The sequence below is a fragment of the Cryptomeria japonica genome, chromosome 8, assembly GCF_030272615.1.
Source record: "Cryptomeria japonica chromosome 8, Sugi_1.0, whole genome shotgun sequence".
Taxonomy (NCBI): Eukaryota; Viridiplantae; Streptophyta; class Pinopsida; order Cupressales; family Cupressaceae; genus Cryptomeria; species Cryptomeria japonica.
Window position 1 is genome coordinate 429,183,862 of NC_081412.1, and position 18,408 is coordinate 429,202,269.

General features: G+C 34.8%; 1 protein-coding gene across 2 annotated transcripts in view; it reads right to left on the minus strand.

Annotated features, from left to right (window-relative positions):
* Positions 1 to 10,937: 10,937 nt before the first annotated feature.
* LOC131067848 (protein GFS12) overlaps positions 10,938 to 18,408 on the minus strand; it is a 241,869-nt gene continuing 234,398 nt past the window's right edge. For both annotated transcript variants that reach the window (XM_058003020.2, XM_058003019.2), the window contains exon 17: positions 10,938 to 11,385. In XM_058003020.2, the coding sequence (XP_057859003.2) occupies positions 11,236 to 11,385 (150 nt within the window). In that variant the 3' untranslated portion in view covers positions 10,938 to 11,235. The remainder of the gene's footprint in view (positions 11,386 to 18,408) is intronic.

Below are 18,408 nucleotides of genomic sequence, written 5' to 3' on the forward strand. Positions count from 1 at the left end.
AAGAACAAGGATTCGGTCAACTACTGAGAGGGGGGATGAATCAGTAGATAGAAAAACTGATAAACTTTACCAATCTCAAAATCAATCTCTCAAAGTAAACTTAGAACTATCAATGCAATATCACTATCAAGATAAAACTGTCAAGTTTAAACCGGTTGACTGTTACAACAAATTAATAGTAAACAACTTGAAACTCACAAACATCCAAATATTTTTATTGACATAAGTAAAACTTCATTTCATATTGCTATCGGTTATCATGACTTATCAAAGTGGATTAAGTAGTTAAGCAAATCAACCATATAAAACATAACTACAGAAACATTCACCACTCGACACAATATTTTTGACGTGGAAACCCAAATGGGAAAAACCACGGTGAGATGAGCCTCACAAGATAACTATCTTAACTCTTTTGAAGTTTGCCCTATTAGGAGCCAAGCCTGTTAAAGGTTTACAAAAAGTCTTGTTTAGAATAGATCCTATTAGGGACCACCCAGTTAAGGGATTGACTATAATGCCTTGTTAGAAGCAATACCCTGTGAGGAGTAACCTTTGTAAAGGATTTAGAATCCAAGCTAATGGATCACCTTATTAGAGGATTTGAATAACACCAAGCTTGTTAGAGCTTACCCAGTTAGGGGATTTTAATCTGTTGTAATTGTTAGAAAACAATAGGAGTTTGCTAATCTATTTGAATAGCACTACACTTGCTTGTTCAGATCCTTTTCATGCTCCTATTTGTCTTTACTCAAACTACAAATACATTATCTGGTTCGGCAACCACACACTCAACTCAAAATTTGCCAACTTTGAAACTAAACATCTCATCGACCTTATAAACAAATCAACTAGGTTGGTAACACAACAAAAACCTAATTCACATAGAGATTACAAACAAGTCAGTTCAAGTATGACCATTGGATTACATAACAATCTCTATACATCATTCAAGAAAGCCTCGACCACTCCTTGATCACTGCTTCATCGAGCTGAGTAACTCATCATGCGCTTTGCATTACATGCAATATACTTGCGCATTCCCAAGACAAAAACTGTTACCTCAACGCGCCAAAACACTTTGAAACTCTCTTCATACAATATGCATATGTGTCATAATCATTACCTCTCACTATCAGATCATAAATCAATATAACCAATTCACCAAACTTAATTGGTTAGGGTTTATCAAATCAACAGGTAGGGTTTACTGGTTCAACTCTCCAATACTTAGCAATACCTGTTCACTCCACAAACTTACCTACCGGTTACAGTTTCCTTTCACCAGCGCTTCCTACCGTTTACAAAACATTATCATAATAACATTACCGGTTAATTGACATCAATGACAACATAACATTTCATTAATGCAATCTTCATGCAAATGCCAACATAGTTATTCCCTAATAAGGGGAAATTAGCGTAATGACTTAGGGGTTGAATTTACCCCGCTTAGTTTAACTTACTCTCATGTTACCCCTCTAGATTTGATTCAATAAAACATTGAAACCCAATTCATTGTAGATCATTACAAATTGAAACATAATCGGATTTGTAAAAATAAGTGATCAACCTCCTCATTACATTTCATAAACAAAAGTAATTAAGCCTTTAAAAAAAAAATTGTTGTGCTTTTGCGCAAAAGTTTGGGCACTATAGAAACAGAATTGGATGAGGTTGAACTTAAAGAAAATAATTGATTATAGGATGGGTTGGGATATTGAAGTTGTTTTTGATGAAAATCTAACTTGGTTGACCCCATTTATACCACCAATATCCAGATGCAACCTTTGGTCCCCATTTAGAACTTACGATAAGATACTTAAACACTAGAATTGTAGTGGTTGAACTAAGAACTCAAATTTGGCTTTGTAAGAAGGTAGAAAACCCCAATATCACCCCCAAAAAATCATAGAAGGTAGGGGCCAAAGTAATTAAAGTTCTGCAAATGCTTCTTCTTTGGGATCATCAGTACAAGCAAAGCCAACAAACACACCTAGAGGAAGTGGAGGAAATGAAGAGCCACTTGAGAAAAATAAGCCATTAGATAGAACATGTGGAGAGGACTTGTTGCTAAACACTAGAGCAAAAAAAGGGAATAGAGAAGCATAAGAGAAAAGGAAGGAAAATGAAGGAGATAAAAGTAAAGGGAAATAAGTAGTTGGACAACATGATCAGATGGATGGAGCAATTAATAAACATTTGAACGTAGATCCTATAGTTGGTGAGTCTATCACACCCTTCTCTTTTAATTTGCAAGATGTTGAGAAAAATCCTCCTGCGAAGAGAACCTTATTGTTTATCCTTAATTTCATGCAAAGTGCCATAGAAACCTAGTCCTCTCCATCTTGGCTAGAAAATTCATTGTTCAAAAAGAAGAAAATTGTATTTGTTAAAAAATCTTTTGAAGATGTTGTGACACAATTATTGCAATCTACCTCCTCTCCTAAAGTTAAGAAGCATAAGATTACAATAAGGATAGTGGATGATGAGAATTTAGAATATTTGTTTATAGATATTACCCATCCTACCACATAGAAAGGCCCAAGTCAAGCTATAGTAGCTAAATTTGATATGACTAGAATTGACATGGGCCCACCTAATCGAGATGCACATTTACATAATTTTTAGGTTACTACAAATAAACTTATGAAGAAGGAAAAAAAGATAAATTTGATAAAGAATAAGTGAAAGCATTGGTTAATGTACTTTCTGATTGTTTAAAATAATTCTTGAGCCCCTCTTCACAATCATCCAGCTCTTTAGAATTTATCTTAGACACCAAATCTGATACAAATAAAGGGTGGTGACTATTGTCCATATATATAGCTATTTTGCTAGGGTCACTCAAGAGTGAATAAAAAAGATCAAAGCCAAAGGGTCACCCTTCATCATTAGCATGCATAAACATATTTTGAGCTAATCTTGGCAAGGAATGACATCAACTAAAAAATCAAGTCCACCAAGCAACAAGAAGCCACACATACACAAACGATCAAAGAAGTTCAATAAATTGTGAACTTGGGCACGAATGTTGGAGTGGCTGAAAAGATAATATATAATGCTCAAGACAACCAATGCTTAGTGTGCATAGAGAGCCTCAAGTGAAAGTGCAATTTTTTGCCACAAAACGTTCGAGAATAGAGAAAGTTGTTGAAGGATGCAAATAAAATGATAGAGCAAGTGATCCAAGAATTTAGTGACATTGGATGTCAAATTAAAAAGAAAGACAATTTTGGAGATGTCATGGTGGACGAGTTAAAGGTCAAATTTGAGAGTAGCATTGATCCTTATCTGATTCCAAGAGCTTCAACGAAGCGAAACAACACAGGTTGGCTAGGATTGATGATTCCCTAAGCTAGTGCACAAATTATGTGAGGGCTTTCATAACTAAGAATGAAGTAATCAGGTCTAGTAGAGCCTTATGGGGATTGAGGACAAGAAATGTCTTCATCCCGCGTGAGTAAGAGATCCCAACCATTGTTAAAGCACTTCACGGTTATAAATACAACGAACACAAGGGGATGCCAACATGGGTTAAAAAAAGACGCTATCTTAACCATAATGCCACTTCATCATTATTTATGTCATGGAATTTATTTAAATGCTTGAAAAGACTCTTTAAGTTTTATGTTTTTATACGATTCTTTAAAAGAATCGATTATATGAACTTTGGTAGTTACAAACTTGGTTACTATAAATATATGTTTTATGGACTATGGAAGTTTCTGAAGTTTTGATTCCCATTACACTTTGATATAAGAGTGAGACACAATCAAATTAGAGGATCGATGAAGTTATTGTTGGTTTTTCTAAGATTTTTTTGTTTATGTGCATTCAATTTGAATGGTTGTGTTTTATTCTAAATTTTTTTATTTGAGAAAATTGAATACCACATTATTTAAAATGTTGGCATTTGCATCGATGATCTTCATTATCTTTGGAATTTAGTTAATGGTTAAATTTTAGTTTCTTTATTCATTTGTTGATTATCAATTTGTGCATTGATGTTGATGGCAAATTTGTTTTTTAAAATTAAATAGCTTATGAGCTTGGAATTGGAATTTTGAAGTTATCATTTTGTTTATTTTAAGCATTCTCTTTCACATTTGTTACATGGTGATGGATAAATGTTAAGCACCTTTACTGCTTTCTAGTTAAAAGTATATCCAAGTTTAAAACTTTTAAAAATCAAAATTGTGATTAGATGAAGGGAGTTGTACCTTTCTAAAATTTGGAGGGAAACTAGTTAATAGTTTACCAAATTGTTGATTGACAAATTTGGTATCAATCTTGGGCAAAGAGTCTTATTATATAATTTTCAAGGAGATAAATCTCTTAACCAATAGAAAGTATACTACTCTATGCAACTCATCAATGAGTTTGTCTATTCTCAAAATGGGATATCTATTCTTGATGGTCTTCTTGTTCAATGCCCTATAATCTATGCTATCCATGCTACTTGTCCTCTCTAAAAAGTCATTTCTATCATCTTGGTAGAAACCACTCTAGGAGCTGCATTTGATAGGCTGCTCAACAATATCTCCTTCCCATTGGAATGGAATTTGAACTCCATGGTTTGGTGGTTTGTATGGTAGCCTCCATTAGAGTGTAGCTATTGAACACCCAAAACAATGCCATTCTCTCCAATTCCCACCATATAAAAATCATTGCACAACTCATATTCTCACAAAGCCATTTTGAGTTGTCAAACAACACAAGTTCAAGGTATGGTGAAACCGTCAACAACAGTGACATTGAACCCTTCAAATTCTTCTATCTTCAACCCTCTTTAAGAACATATCCCTCATCAATAAAGTTGTGGTTACCCCACTATCAATAAGAACGGTTTTCCTCCGATGAACTACAATTCCTTGTACTCTAAATGGATGATATCTAGGAGCTCCACATAAGACTTCTATAGTAACTTCCTCAATTTATTTATCTTCCTCCGCTTCTACTTCTTCTTTGGTATCATAAAAATCTTCATCATCATCCATATTAGAATCTAAAACTACTTTAATGAAATGTAATTATCCCTTACACAAACATTGATGTCCTAGAGCCCATGGTTCTCGACAAGTGAAGCAAACTTTTTCCTTTAGAGCTTGGACTTGGTCACTTCATCAACCTTCTTACTGGTAGTATTTGGCACATTCTTGGGTGCAGGAATCAAGGAAGTCTTTTTTTGAAAACTCCCTTTTTGTTGCCAAGAATTTTGTGCTTTCAATGAACGAGCAACAACTTTTTTGGGCATAGAAACCTCTAGTCACAACCTTCTTTTGATTGCTTCCTACAAGGTTGAGGTGAGAAAGTTAATCAAACTCCTTACAGATTCTTCAAGACCCTCAAGAAAGGTATATAATCCTCTTTTCAGACATGTCTAGAACCATAATAACAATCTTTTGAAAATTCTCAACATGCTCATTGATAGAGTTTGTTTGCTTCAAGTTGAACTCTTTAAAAGACTCTTCTTTATCCTTTAACTTGAATTTATCATTCAATCTTTGACTTAAATCATCAAAAATGTTTACCTAAGTATGACTGTGTGGTCATATTGTGGTATCACCAATCATAAGTTGCTCCTTCAAGATGTAATGTCACAAACGTAATAGATTCTTTTTCCTTCATAGGATTGAGGGTGAAAAATATTTCTAATTTTTGTGACCAAGCTCTAGTAGAGATCTTATTTGTTCCATCAAAGGTCAAAGCTGGAAGCTTACTCAACCTACTCTTAAGCTCTTTTCCACTATGGTTTGGCTCTCTCCTCCTTTGATCATTCTCATGAATCTCCATGAATCTCTCAAATGGAATGGTTTCTTTGAAAGCATTTGATTGTTTGGCTTGGTTTTCAAACTATCTGGAAGCTGCCTCAATTGGAGAAATTCCTACTTAGTTAGTAGGAGCAGCTCCCACTTCTTCATTATTAGCTAGGAAAATGTCCTTGGTTCTCTTTGAATTCATGATTTGATCTGCTCCCTTTTGTGAAACTTCCTACTGATCTATTGTATTCAGAACTCTTTTTATTTTGTTGGACCACATTTGCTCCACCACCAAGGCTAGTTTATTTATAGTTGCAAAAAAACTTTGTTCTTTATCATCTTCTTTTTGCTTCCCTCTTCCATCTTCAACCATGTTTTGCTCTTGCCTTAGATATTTGATTTCTTTGTCACTAAGAAGCATCAATAACATTATACCCTTGCGGTGGCAAGATCACAACTTTGATACCACATGTAATGTCACCTTTTTAAATATATAAATCAGAATAAATGATTTCTTTTAATCTTAAAATCAGATTTGCGTAAATTTGAAAATAGACAAATTGGATATACTGAAATGACCTCCAAAAATATAACAAATGGAAACCCAACTTAATGCAACTGATGTAGATTTTTTTATAACATATTTGAAAATGATTTTACATTCATTTTTCTATCCAAAACATTAGATAACAACAATGAACATCTGCTACAAAATACAAGAACAAACTCCCACTCTTTGATCTCCAAACACACAAGAAACAACTACAACTTCCATTGAAACTTCTCCAAAATCCTCACTTTATCATAATATCAGAATACATGAAATGACAATCTAACAACAACCAAGAACAAAAATATGTGTTATTAACAACAATACAAATCTGAAACCAAACCTGTAAACTATGCACTCAAATCCCCTACAAAACACTTACAAGTTGTTGGAGAAAACACTGCAAATTGAAAGTATTAAGCAACCATACAACCTCTAGATGAGATTGACCTTGGAGACCCTTGGGACCACTACCTTTGAGCCTCAATCTCCTTGGTTAATCAACCTCAGAGATCGCTCTTCATTAGTTTGTCAACCTTTGAAGAAATACAACATAAGCTAGTTAGAATGAACAAGATAGAATGGATCCAAAGTTGCAAACCAAAGCCAAATATATATAAAACTTCTCAAACACAATCTTCGGGCTCAAATCCACGTGAAGAAGGGGAAGAGGCGTGTATTACCAAGAAAGAGGCTCCCATTGGTCACCTCTTCACATTCATTTTCTATTTTCCATTTGTCTATAGTTGTCTTTCTCTTTCAAAGTGCCTTTTCACATGCCATGATGCTCCTCAAAAGCCCATGCTAACTTTTGGCTCCAAAATAATTCAAATAACATGTAAATCAGATTTTACAAAATCATCTTAAAATCTTTTCTAGATTATATGTAACTCCTGATTTGTTTTTTAGGACAACCAACCTTGTTGTACTATTTTTAGGGAAGGGACATGACATTTTTGTGCTAGTGTTTCAACTCCCAAGAAGCTCTCAACATTTTACAATATAAAATATAACCTAGCATAGTAAAATTGAGCTCCAAAATATTTTTTTTATCCAACCCGTAGAACATTCTCGAAAACCTTTTTAATTTCCTACATAAAATAATTCATGTGTTCTGAGAATAAAAATCATCTTTTAATATTTTGCATAAGCCACTTTATAACACTTTATTAAATTAATTAGATAACATTACCCTTAAAATGTACTTTATTGAATAATATTAAATAATCTATTCAAATTATTCCCTCATTGTCGACTTTAGCCTATGGGAATAAGATAGGCTAAACTTTCTCCTAGATTACTCCTTAGAGTAACTTATATTACACTACAATTATTCCTTACAAATTTGTGAATGTCTCTTTTGTAGGTATTTGATGAAAAGATTGAAACTAAAAGGCCTCGAATATTCAAAAGATAACCCTCTAAGTGTTCTTCCTATAGTGTGTCGGTTATGTGGTGATGATGTGCCCACCAAGGTTCAATCCCCCGTTGGGCCATTGTGATTGTAGACTTATGACATTATTGATCCCATGTTCTTAGAAGCTTAAACCTTAGCTATGTTAAATGGGGATGAAGTCCCCCATTTGTGATCTCACTTGTTCATAGCTCTAAGTAAAAAATGTTTCATGTAGTACCGAAGGGCATTTTGTGCCACCGTCACCAGTCACATTAAAATGTTTACCCAACACTTGAAAAAAAGAAAAGAGAAGCAACCTTGTAGCTTATGAACGTGAAGATAATCAAAGCCTATTTAAAACCATTAAATGAAGAATGACATTGAGTTAATAGAAAGTCACCACATTTACATTGTCTTCATACACTACATTTTTCTTCATTTGAGAAAAGAAGGCACTAGTCATGAGCTAATTGACTCGGATGACATTGATTCATATAGCAACTAGACTATTGAATTGGATGACATTGATTCATATAACAACTGGACTATTGACTTGGATGAGAACTCTATATTTATAGAAAACAACTTTGGTAATTTGCAACAAACAACAGAATCAAATGTCATCTAATGATGTTGAGCCCAAGGAATTTCATTGTCTTCTAACTTGAGGGTAAAGCTGTACCCAACTACACACAATATGATCCCTAAGGTTTATATGAGGAAATAAAGTACAATTGTTATGACATCATGGAGTTGTATTTTTTATGATGAATTTTTAACAATATAATGTAGATCAATTATTGTATTCACATGATGTGAGTTTTTTAAAATTCAAATATAATATGAAACACCCCAATGCTATCTTTGAAATGGTGAAAAATGAGATCCTAGTTGAGGAGTGCAAACTAAAATCTTAAATTTTCATGGCATCTCATTTAAAAATCATAAACTAGGTTTAGCTACAATCCTAATAAGAGAGTTAAACACTAAGGGTTTCTGATTCCTTTTTGAGTGTAATGGATTTGAGTTTGGGCAATGTATATAAATGAACTAGGTTAAATTATATGAAATCGATAACTTTGAGCAATAATAGTGAAATGTTTAGGTCTGAAAATGCAAGACTATTATACTGGGTGCCCCAATTTGAGGGTGTTTAAATAAATAAGTTTTACATTTCAGATTAGGAGTTCTTGTAGCTCTATCTTTCCAAAAATTAGCTAAAAAGTACCGAATACGGTTGGAGGGCACCCTAGTCCAAGTGTCAAAGTCAAAGATCATTTGTTGTTTTCTCTTCACACTTGTAGCACTTTTTATAGTCAAATCTGAACCTACACACATGAAAATGGAAAAAAATAGTTGTCTTGTATTGTGGCTTGCCTACGTCAAACCTCGTGTTGGTGTTTACACCTCCACTACAACAATTATCCTCAAAAAGGATAGAGGCTATTACCTTAATGAAAATGCTTGAATTGATATAAATTAACTTAGATATGAAAGCTTTGGCTTGAAGTCTCAAATGAGACTTGATGTTGCTTGAGTGGTGTGAATGCACACCTCTATTATGAACACATAAAACTTGATCGTGATTGTTGAAACTTAAATTCTTGAGTCCTTGGTTGTAGACTTATGCTCAGATGCCTTGAATATGCTTTGATTGAATGCATATCAGATGATAATGCTTCTTAGTTCCAATTCAAATGAGAGGGAGTCATATTTATATGCAACTTACACATTTTTAGATTTGATTTTAGGGAAGGCCGATATCACGAACCAATTTTCCATTACTAACTAAGCCAACTGTTATGATTTAAAATTTGGGGCCAAACTGCTTGGTTAGGGGCATTAGGCACCCTAGTCCACCAAACAAGTGCATTGAGCACCCTAATCCCAACAATTTGAGTCAAAATAAAGGTCATAGGTAAGGGGATTGCACCAAGTTTCCAAAAATGGTCTCAAAACTGAGCACAATCAGACATGAACCAAGTACATTAGGCATAACCACCAAAGTGGGTCCAAAGTGTGAAATTGTAAAGGGATACAATTTTATTACAATACACTCTTCTATGCTCAATTGATATATTCTGTAAATGCATTTTGTGTGAAACTTATGCTTTTTAAAAAAAGTGATCTTTTTTTTTATTTGCCGAGTCATCAAATTTAAATCAAACTCAAATTTGTTGAGTTTCAATGAGTCGTGAGTTTCCAAGCTGTCATAATCAACATTACTTTAATACAAGAAAATACAAGATTTTATTATATTCTTATAAGTCTTACCATTTAGAGCAAGGTCATATGGCTCAATAAACAATGTCTTGAATAAATGATTATGCACATGATACCCTTAAAACATTAATACCAAATTAACCAAAAACTTTGATTTTAGTACTAAATAACACCCTTTCAGACAATAATTGAACAAATGGTTAGTACCAAATAGCACCCTTCCAGACAATAATTGAATAAATGGTTATGTACATGACACCCTCAAAACATTAATATCAAACTAACCAAAACTTTGATTTTAGTTTTCAATAACATCATTTTAGACAATAATCAATATCTCTTGATTTAATAGAATAACTTAAGAAGCCAATACTAAATACACACAAACACAATGTACAAGAGGAGGATTATTGCTAGATTTCAATTGGCCATTTAACTCATAAGATGAGGAAAATCATAGTTACCACAAGAATAACATCATTCTCCAAAGTTCTATCCAAAAATTATGTGGATTTATGTTGAGATGATAACATTATTAGTCTTCTAATGTACAATCGAGAAATATTAAATTCACAATAAAACCCAAAACATAATTATGTGGGTCAATATGTTTTTTTGTGCAAGGAAGACTCACAAACTTGAACAGACTGACATAAAATTCGCATTAATACGAGCTTGATGTAGTATGTAAGTGTAATCACCGGCCATGAACCATCTAATACATGGGCCACTAACTACTACACCAATATTCTTAATTGAACACTTGATCGCATCCTCGTAAAGCCTTATCATTCAACATTAAAAGCTTGGCCTCGGGGTTGTGTCATAAATAAAAGGTTATGTACATGATAATCTGGAAACATTAATACCAAGGCTTTGATCAATAACATCCTTTAACAGCCTAATCAAAATCTCTGATGTACTCAAATAGCTTAAAAAGCCATTAATTTAATACAAATAACACAATATAATAGTGTACAAAAGGGTTTCTGGTACACATCATCAATTAGATTTTTTTAATGAATAAGTATCTTTATTACTAATTATAAAGTACACTTATTTTATGAAGTGGTAGATGGAAAAAGTCAATCCTAAAGTTCATGTGGACAAAACCCGAAACAAAACAGCCACAAAATCAAGGAAAAAATCTTTTGGCATATGTATGCAGGTGGCATTCTGTGATCAAGTATGTTCAGACACGGTCGGGGTCGGCTGATATAATTGGAGAAAACCATTTACTTTTACGAGTCAGTTTGGACCTTCCAAGATTCAGTGCTTGCTTTCATCTTTCATTTGCATTAAGACTAGCAACAAACTTTCAGATAACCATCTTCAGTACCAACAAGGAATAGTCGTGAAAAAGGAAGAACATTTATGGTCGATATGGCTGACAAGTTCTTCATTGCACGGTCTGCTGAATACAACTTCTGTGGCAAAATGCGTTGCTGCTGTTGCTGAGAATTAAACAGAATAGAAAATCAAAAGATGATTTTTTCGAGAATTATAAAGCAATGACTAAAAAATAAAAAATTAATATTATGGAAAATATATTAAGGAATTTTCGACCTCCAATACAGTTTGAACATTACAACAGAAAAATGCTTAAGCTTATCGCAGTAAATTATAAAAGATACACAGCATGCGTATTTGTGTAGACAATAATCAGGAAAACTAACGATCACAGCTCATATTGCTCTGAATCAATCAGTTTAAGATGAAGCTGTTATGCTGCAGCGTTTGTTGCCAAGCATGAATCAACCATGAATTCACATATCATTTAATTGCTTTGTGTTTTGAAATTGAAAGCCAAACATACTAGAGAAACGGTTTAAGCAATTCAGGTTGAAACTGAACTCACGACAGAAACACAGAGAAAATCACGTCTTCTTATAATATTATAAAAACCTCTTCTCCTCCAATGGTACTAATGAAGAAATTGAGGAAAAGAGAAAAAGCTGCGCCCATAAGATTTGAATAAGTAATGCCTAAAGCTGGAAACTATCATCACAAGATAAGAGTGTCTCCGGAGTGGAATGGCTTACCGGTAGAGTTCTACAAAATCAATAAGGAATAGCTAATTCAACATGTTCTCTAGTTGTACACAGAAGCTCATGCAGTAGGGACATTATGGGATCACTGGTTAGAAATCGAGATGGGCATGTGTCCAATTCATTGTAATTATTTCATTGGTCAGAATGGAGTTCATTGTAACAAACCCTAATTGGGGTTTTATTGTAAGATCTAGGCTATTGATTTGAGAATCAATGAATCATTAAAGTGTATTGAGAGCATTATATAAGACTCCACTCTCTCATTTAAAAAGGTTAATAGCTAGTAGTTGATCAATAATTAGCAGACAAATAGTGAGTAATTAGAAGTAGCAGTAGAATAAGAGATTTTGGAGAATTGTTGCTACATTGCTGCCAGATTAATATAAGACATTAAAGCTTGGTGATTTTATATTTTATCTTGGAGTATTTGCATGGTTATCTATCTTCTCAAGTCAAAAAAAAAAAAAAAATTGCTTACGTGTTTTAGTTAAATGGAGTCATTGTGCATGATTGATGGTGAAAATTGCATGTTCATACTACTTGTATTTGGCTGATTGTTAAATACTTTGCATGGTCAATTGAACTCTTTAATTGAGCTTAACTTCGATTACTACTCGCCCATTGCATCACTTTGATGGTGTCTATGTTGGTGGTGGTGATTTGAATATCATTTGCTTGCCTTAGAAGATCGCACTAGCTTTGTAAAGTTGTTCTTTGCATGTCAAAGCAAAGTCTAGTTGAATTTCACTAAAATTGTCCATTGTCTTGCATTCCCAGGTCTAGTTTAGCATTCCCAGGTCTTGACTTTGACGTGCACTCCAAGTCGCATAAACTGTTAGGTGCAAGATTGCAACGGTTAGGGTTAACCACGAGAGGAAGTTGTGATGTTGTGATGGACTGTCAAAGATGACATTAAGTGCTCGGGTGTAGGTTCGCAACTATCAACTTAGACCGCTAGGGGAAGTCATGATGTTGCGATCAAACCATGAACTGTAACATGAAATGTTAGGCACACAATCGCAACGGTCAGAGATAACCATCACTATGACCTGTGATGTTGCAATCAAACCATGAACTGTATCATGAAATGTTAGGTGCACAATTGCAGCAGTCGGAGATAACCCCTTTAATCATTTTGCATTTTTTTATCAAGCAATCATAAGGAGTAGTAAGTAAAGTGCGTCATCAAAGATCATTTGAAGCTAGACTCATAGGGTGTTCTTTTGCCTTGAGTGATTCATCTCCTAAGAACAACTACGTAAGTTTCCTTCGGATTACTAGCAATCACATCAACCATTGAAGCTATCCACACCTCAAGACCTGACATTTGGAACCTTGGAGTCACCTCAAGTGATCACTTAGTTCAGCATTTGAGGAGATTTTGTTCAAAAAAGGATAAGATACATTGGTATTTTATTTTGTGTATAAGTGCATAAAAACTCGTCGACATGGAGGAGCCAAGAACAAGAAATGATCAGCAAAGTAGTTAAGACGGTTGAGAAGGATGCTGTCATAGATGACAAGAAAATTACAGTTGGTGATGTTCCAATTGGGCTTTAATCAAGTGGAGTACACTCAAATGGATTTTCTCTTGTCCGAAGGGTTTTAGCACAAAGCGGTCTATTTCTGAATGATCCACTTCTTGGAAGTGAAAATGAACAAGTTACATTGGGAGAAGCATTGATGGCTCCAACTGTTATATACGTCGAAGAGGTTCTGAGTAGAGGAGTGAAAGGGATCACTCATATTACTGGAGGGGGCTTCACTGACAACATTCCTCATATATTTCCAAAAGGACTTGGAGCTGTTGTGTCTACAGACATGTGGGACGTGCCTAACACATTTAAATGGATACAAAAGAATGGAGGTATTTTGTGTTAATGCATTAGTAGCTTCTGCAAGATAAGACTTCTCTAACCCGTTAATCTCCTTTATTCTGTTATGGTTTATTCATCTATGCTATTAGATTATCTGATTTATGCTTTCCGAACTGAATATGTTTATCAGATTGTAACATTGATCATGATTATGATATTGGCATTGGATAAAGATGGATTAGATCGACGACTTGCTTAACATAGTTAAGCGTCGATCTAAATGCTATCGGGCTAATAACCCAATAGCATATTAATGTCGATTCATTTATGAATCGGCATTAATATGCTATCGGGGTATTAACAAAGCATCATAACTAACACCGTTTCAACCGAGTGTTTAAGTATTAAATGTTAGTTACCAAACATAACCGAAATCGGGATGTGCAATATGGAAAGACACCGATCAATAGGTGCCTTGATCGGTCATGTCTAAAAAGACATGACCGGTCAAGACATCTATTGACCGGTCTTCTAAAACATATAAAGCCCGACATGAATCATTTGGAGAAGATATACAGAGTTACCCGGGGACGCGTCCCCGACCTGAAAACCCCCGTCCCCGTCTTGGGGACGTTTCGGGGACTTGGGGACGGCCAGGGGACGTTTCCCCCCGTCCCCAAATTGCCCTATATTTTTAGGGGACGTCCCCGAAACGGGGGGACGCCTGCCCTAGCCTTGGGGGACGTCCGTACATCTCGGGGATGGCTGGGGACGTCCCCAATCCGTCCCGGGGACGGCTAGACGTCCCCCTTATCTAAGGCCATTAATAAATATTAAAAAACTAAAAAAAGTTGTATTTTCAAATTTTTTAAAATTTTTTCTAATATAGGCCCCTTATTAATTCAAATTGTTAGTAAAAATAAAAAAATTAAAAGATAACATTAATTTAATTCATAATTTTGACAATGAAACTATATGGTAGCAGTGTAGCCTTTGGGCATTTTGACACAGAGATTAGAAAATCGCCAAACTCGGCGAGTTAATAGAAAAATAACACCCAACACCTTTATGAATGAATAAGTTTTTTTGGCCTCGCGGGGCACTGCCCCTCGACCCCGCCCTGTATCGCGACAGGGAGCGCGCAAGGGGCGCTGCCCCTTGACCCCACCTTGGGGGCGCTGCCCCCAAACCCCCGTTGAAAAATATGGGGGGAAACCGCGTCGATAGAAGTAGGGAAAATTTAACCTCTTTGTTTTGACATTTTGTATGTTATTTCTTTAATATCTATTATGATATGCATATTGACAATGTGAATGAATTGAAATTCTGATTTATGAATGCATAATTGCATATTGTCTATTGAGTATTAACAATGTTGTATGTTCAGAATTTACATTCTAAAATGCCTTCAACTTTTCATAGTATCATACACATGCCATTTCCATGTTTTATTGTTTTCATATGAATATAATGTATGTATGCATGCTTTATCCATGTTTTCATAATGAACATTTAGAATTTTGAAATTTTCCTATATATTTTAAATATTTCCTATATTTTAATAGCCGTCCCCTTTGCCGTCCCCCGCCGTCCCCAAATTTGGCAAAAAAATTTGCCGTCCCGGAAACGCGTCCCGCCGTCCCCTGCCGTCCCCGTCCCGGAAACTCGGGGTAACCTTGAAGATATATAAAAATATTAATGATCTCTCTCCTTCAGCCTGCAACAAAACAATCAGATTATCAGACAATATAATCATATAAAATTCTCACATATATAATTTGTTCTTTTATTGCAATTGAATAAAACTTTACATTTTGGACTCTAAGATGCAGCGGACCTTCAATATGGGTATTGGCATGGTCCTTGTGGTCAACCAAGAAGCAGCAAGGCTGGAAAAGGATGATTCAAAGAAGTGTACTAAGGGCACTATTATGTTTCAGAATGATAATCAGCTGCTAGGTTTTATTGATATTGACATAGTTTGGAAAAGACTCATTCAAAGTGTTCTCGAACAGAGTCCAGCAAAACTAAAATCTTTGATGCACCTGGTTGTAATGTGAATTTAGAAGTGGAAACACAGGGGATGTCATATTGCATGGCTTTACCAGTTGGACTTTAGGTGGGAGATTGTTGTGAATGTGAAGTTCAACGATCACATGACCTTTTCGGCTTCTCCCATGACCTTCTGGTTTCTGCATATGAATGTATAAAGGGCTATGTACTGGATATCGGTGAATAGATGATTTTCCCTGCTTCCCCATGGATGTAGCCAGTTATGGTGAACCACATAATATGCTGTGTCGCGTGTGTTTGTGTTATTTTCTTTCTACTGTTTTGTGTTAATTATATGTTTTTCTCTGCTCCTTTAAATTAACTAGTTCTATAAAGTCAATGAGGAATGGATAATTGAATATTTTCTCAGGTTTTATATGGAGGTTCTTGAAGTAGGGAAATTAGAGGATCATAGGAACAACATAATTGTCAAATTAGTACCTAAGGGGACAAGCAGCAGATTAAGAACTGGAGACCTAGTATCCTGCTTAACGTGTCTTTAGAATCTTGGCAAAGATTTTGTCTTTTCTTGAAAGAGTTCATCCCTTAATTGTTTTGAGACCCAAACTAGCTTGTATGAGGAATAAATTCTTTACACAATCGAATTCGTAGGTGAGAAGGCATTCAGTCGGCTAAGACAATGAGACAGACTAGGCACAATTTTGAGAAATCAAGTGACAAGAATTGAGTGGCTTTTGGTGAGTTCATGCTGAGAATTGGTGATTGGAGTTAAATTTAATCAAAACAGTGACGGTGTATTGAGATATACCCTATATTGCCGAATTGGCAGGAAATCATGCCAATTCCAGGCACGAAATATCCCCAAACCAGATTTGGACTCAAATTTTCTGTGGATTTGACCAGGATTCGTCATTTTTGTGGTTGAAGAACTTCCATCACACAGTTGCCAAACCCGCACGAATCTGACAGTTATGTGGCGCTTCCAAAACAATTCTACACATGAATGCATATTTATCAAATAATACCCTAAATGTATTTCGATAACACTGATTTCAGTTGTTTTATGCAGTTTATTTTTGGTCGGTAGAATAACAATGTGAGTTGTTTCACATAGACAAATTATAGGGCTGAATTACAATCTTCAATGGATTATCATATGGTATGTGGTTTTTTTGGTTTCTAAATTTTTTGTGATATATATTAACTAGTAATTGCATATTGGTATGCAATGGGTACGCTCAAAAGGTGTAGAAAGTCAATTAGTGAAAATTTTGGTCTATTTTTATACATATGTTAATTTAGAAAATGATATTTTTTGGGCAACAATGGTCTCAATGGAGAAGTGATAGCTTCAAATAATTATGCATCTACTTGAAGGAATTCAAACATGACTAAAAATAACCTTTAAATTGAGAAGAGAATCAAATTCCATTACCAACAAGTTCATGTTATGTTTGCAATAGAGTGAGAGGGAGGGAGAGGTAGAGATGTATATAGAAAGAGGGAGAGATATGGGGGGAAGAGAGAGGGGATTGTAATGTCCCCTTATGTTATTATTTATGTAGGAACATTCAACTTATAATAATCAATTGCAAGAGACTTCTTTCTTCAATTTCACTATTAAATTGTAATGTCCCCACCTTTTTAGCATCTCAGTGGAGTTCTTAGCCTTTACATTCTCCGAAGGCTAAGTGGAGAAATAAGGAGAAATTGATTAAATTAATTTCTTATTAAGTCATTAAATAAAATAAAATAAAAAAAGGTGACTTTATATTTAATTAATTTAATTAAAAGTGACTTAAGTGATTTATTTAAATATTTTAATGTTATTATAAAGTTATAAAGTAACTTTATAATAATAAAGTCACTTTAATATTATAATGTGTGAATATGTCTTTAATCCCACATTGGCCAAGAAAGTGTTCGAGCTCTCATAAGAAAGAATAAAAAGGGACTTAAGAGCTCATTTTATATCATCCATCCAGAGAATTGATATTTGTTTGTTATGAACTTGGGAGAAGAAGCCAAGGGTTTCTGATTCAGTCAGCCATTGGAGAGCGACAATTCTTCAGTGTTGCAACCATTTGAGGTGATGAAATATCCACTGAATTTGGCATTTCAGGAGAGCTTCATTCTGGAGTTCTATTTGGGCTTTAAAAAGAAGGGAAGACATCTAGGGTATGCAGATTTTCGAATATATATCAATTGCAGACCTACAGTTTCATTTGGCAGCCATTAAAAATCAGAATTGAAGCAATCATTTCAAGATACAATTGCTGCTACAGTACCTGCGCTACAGTAACCGCGCTAAAGTAGACGGTACAGTACTCGCGCTACAGTAATCCGTGAATAGTGAAACGCTACAGTGGCGTGAATAGTGACGTGCTACAGTACTAAGAAATCAGGCATTTAATTGGCAAATTATTCGTAGCTACAGAAGGAACGTGTTTAATTGGCAGTCCATTGAAGAGTGGAGACCATCATTTGCAGCAAGCATTTTACATATCAGGTTCTCTAATTTTGCTGTCATAAGTTTTGGAAATTACATGTTATACCTTTGTAACTATTTGGTGTGAGAATAACTAATGAAAACTTC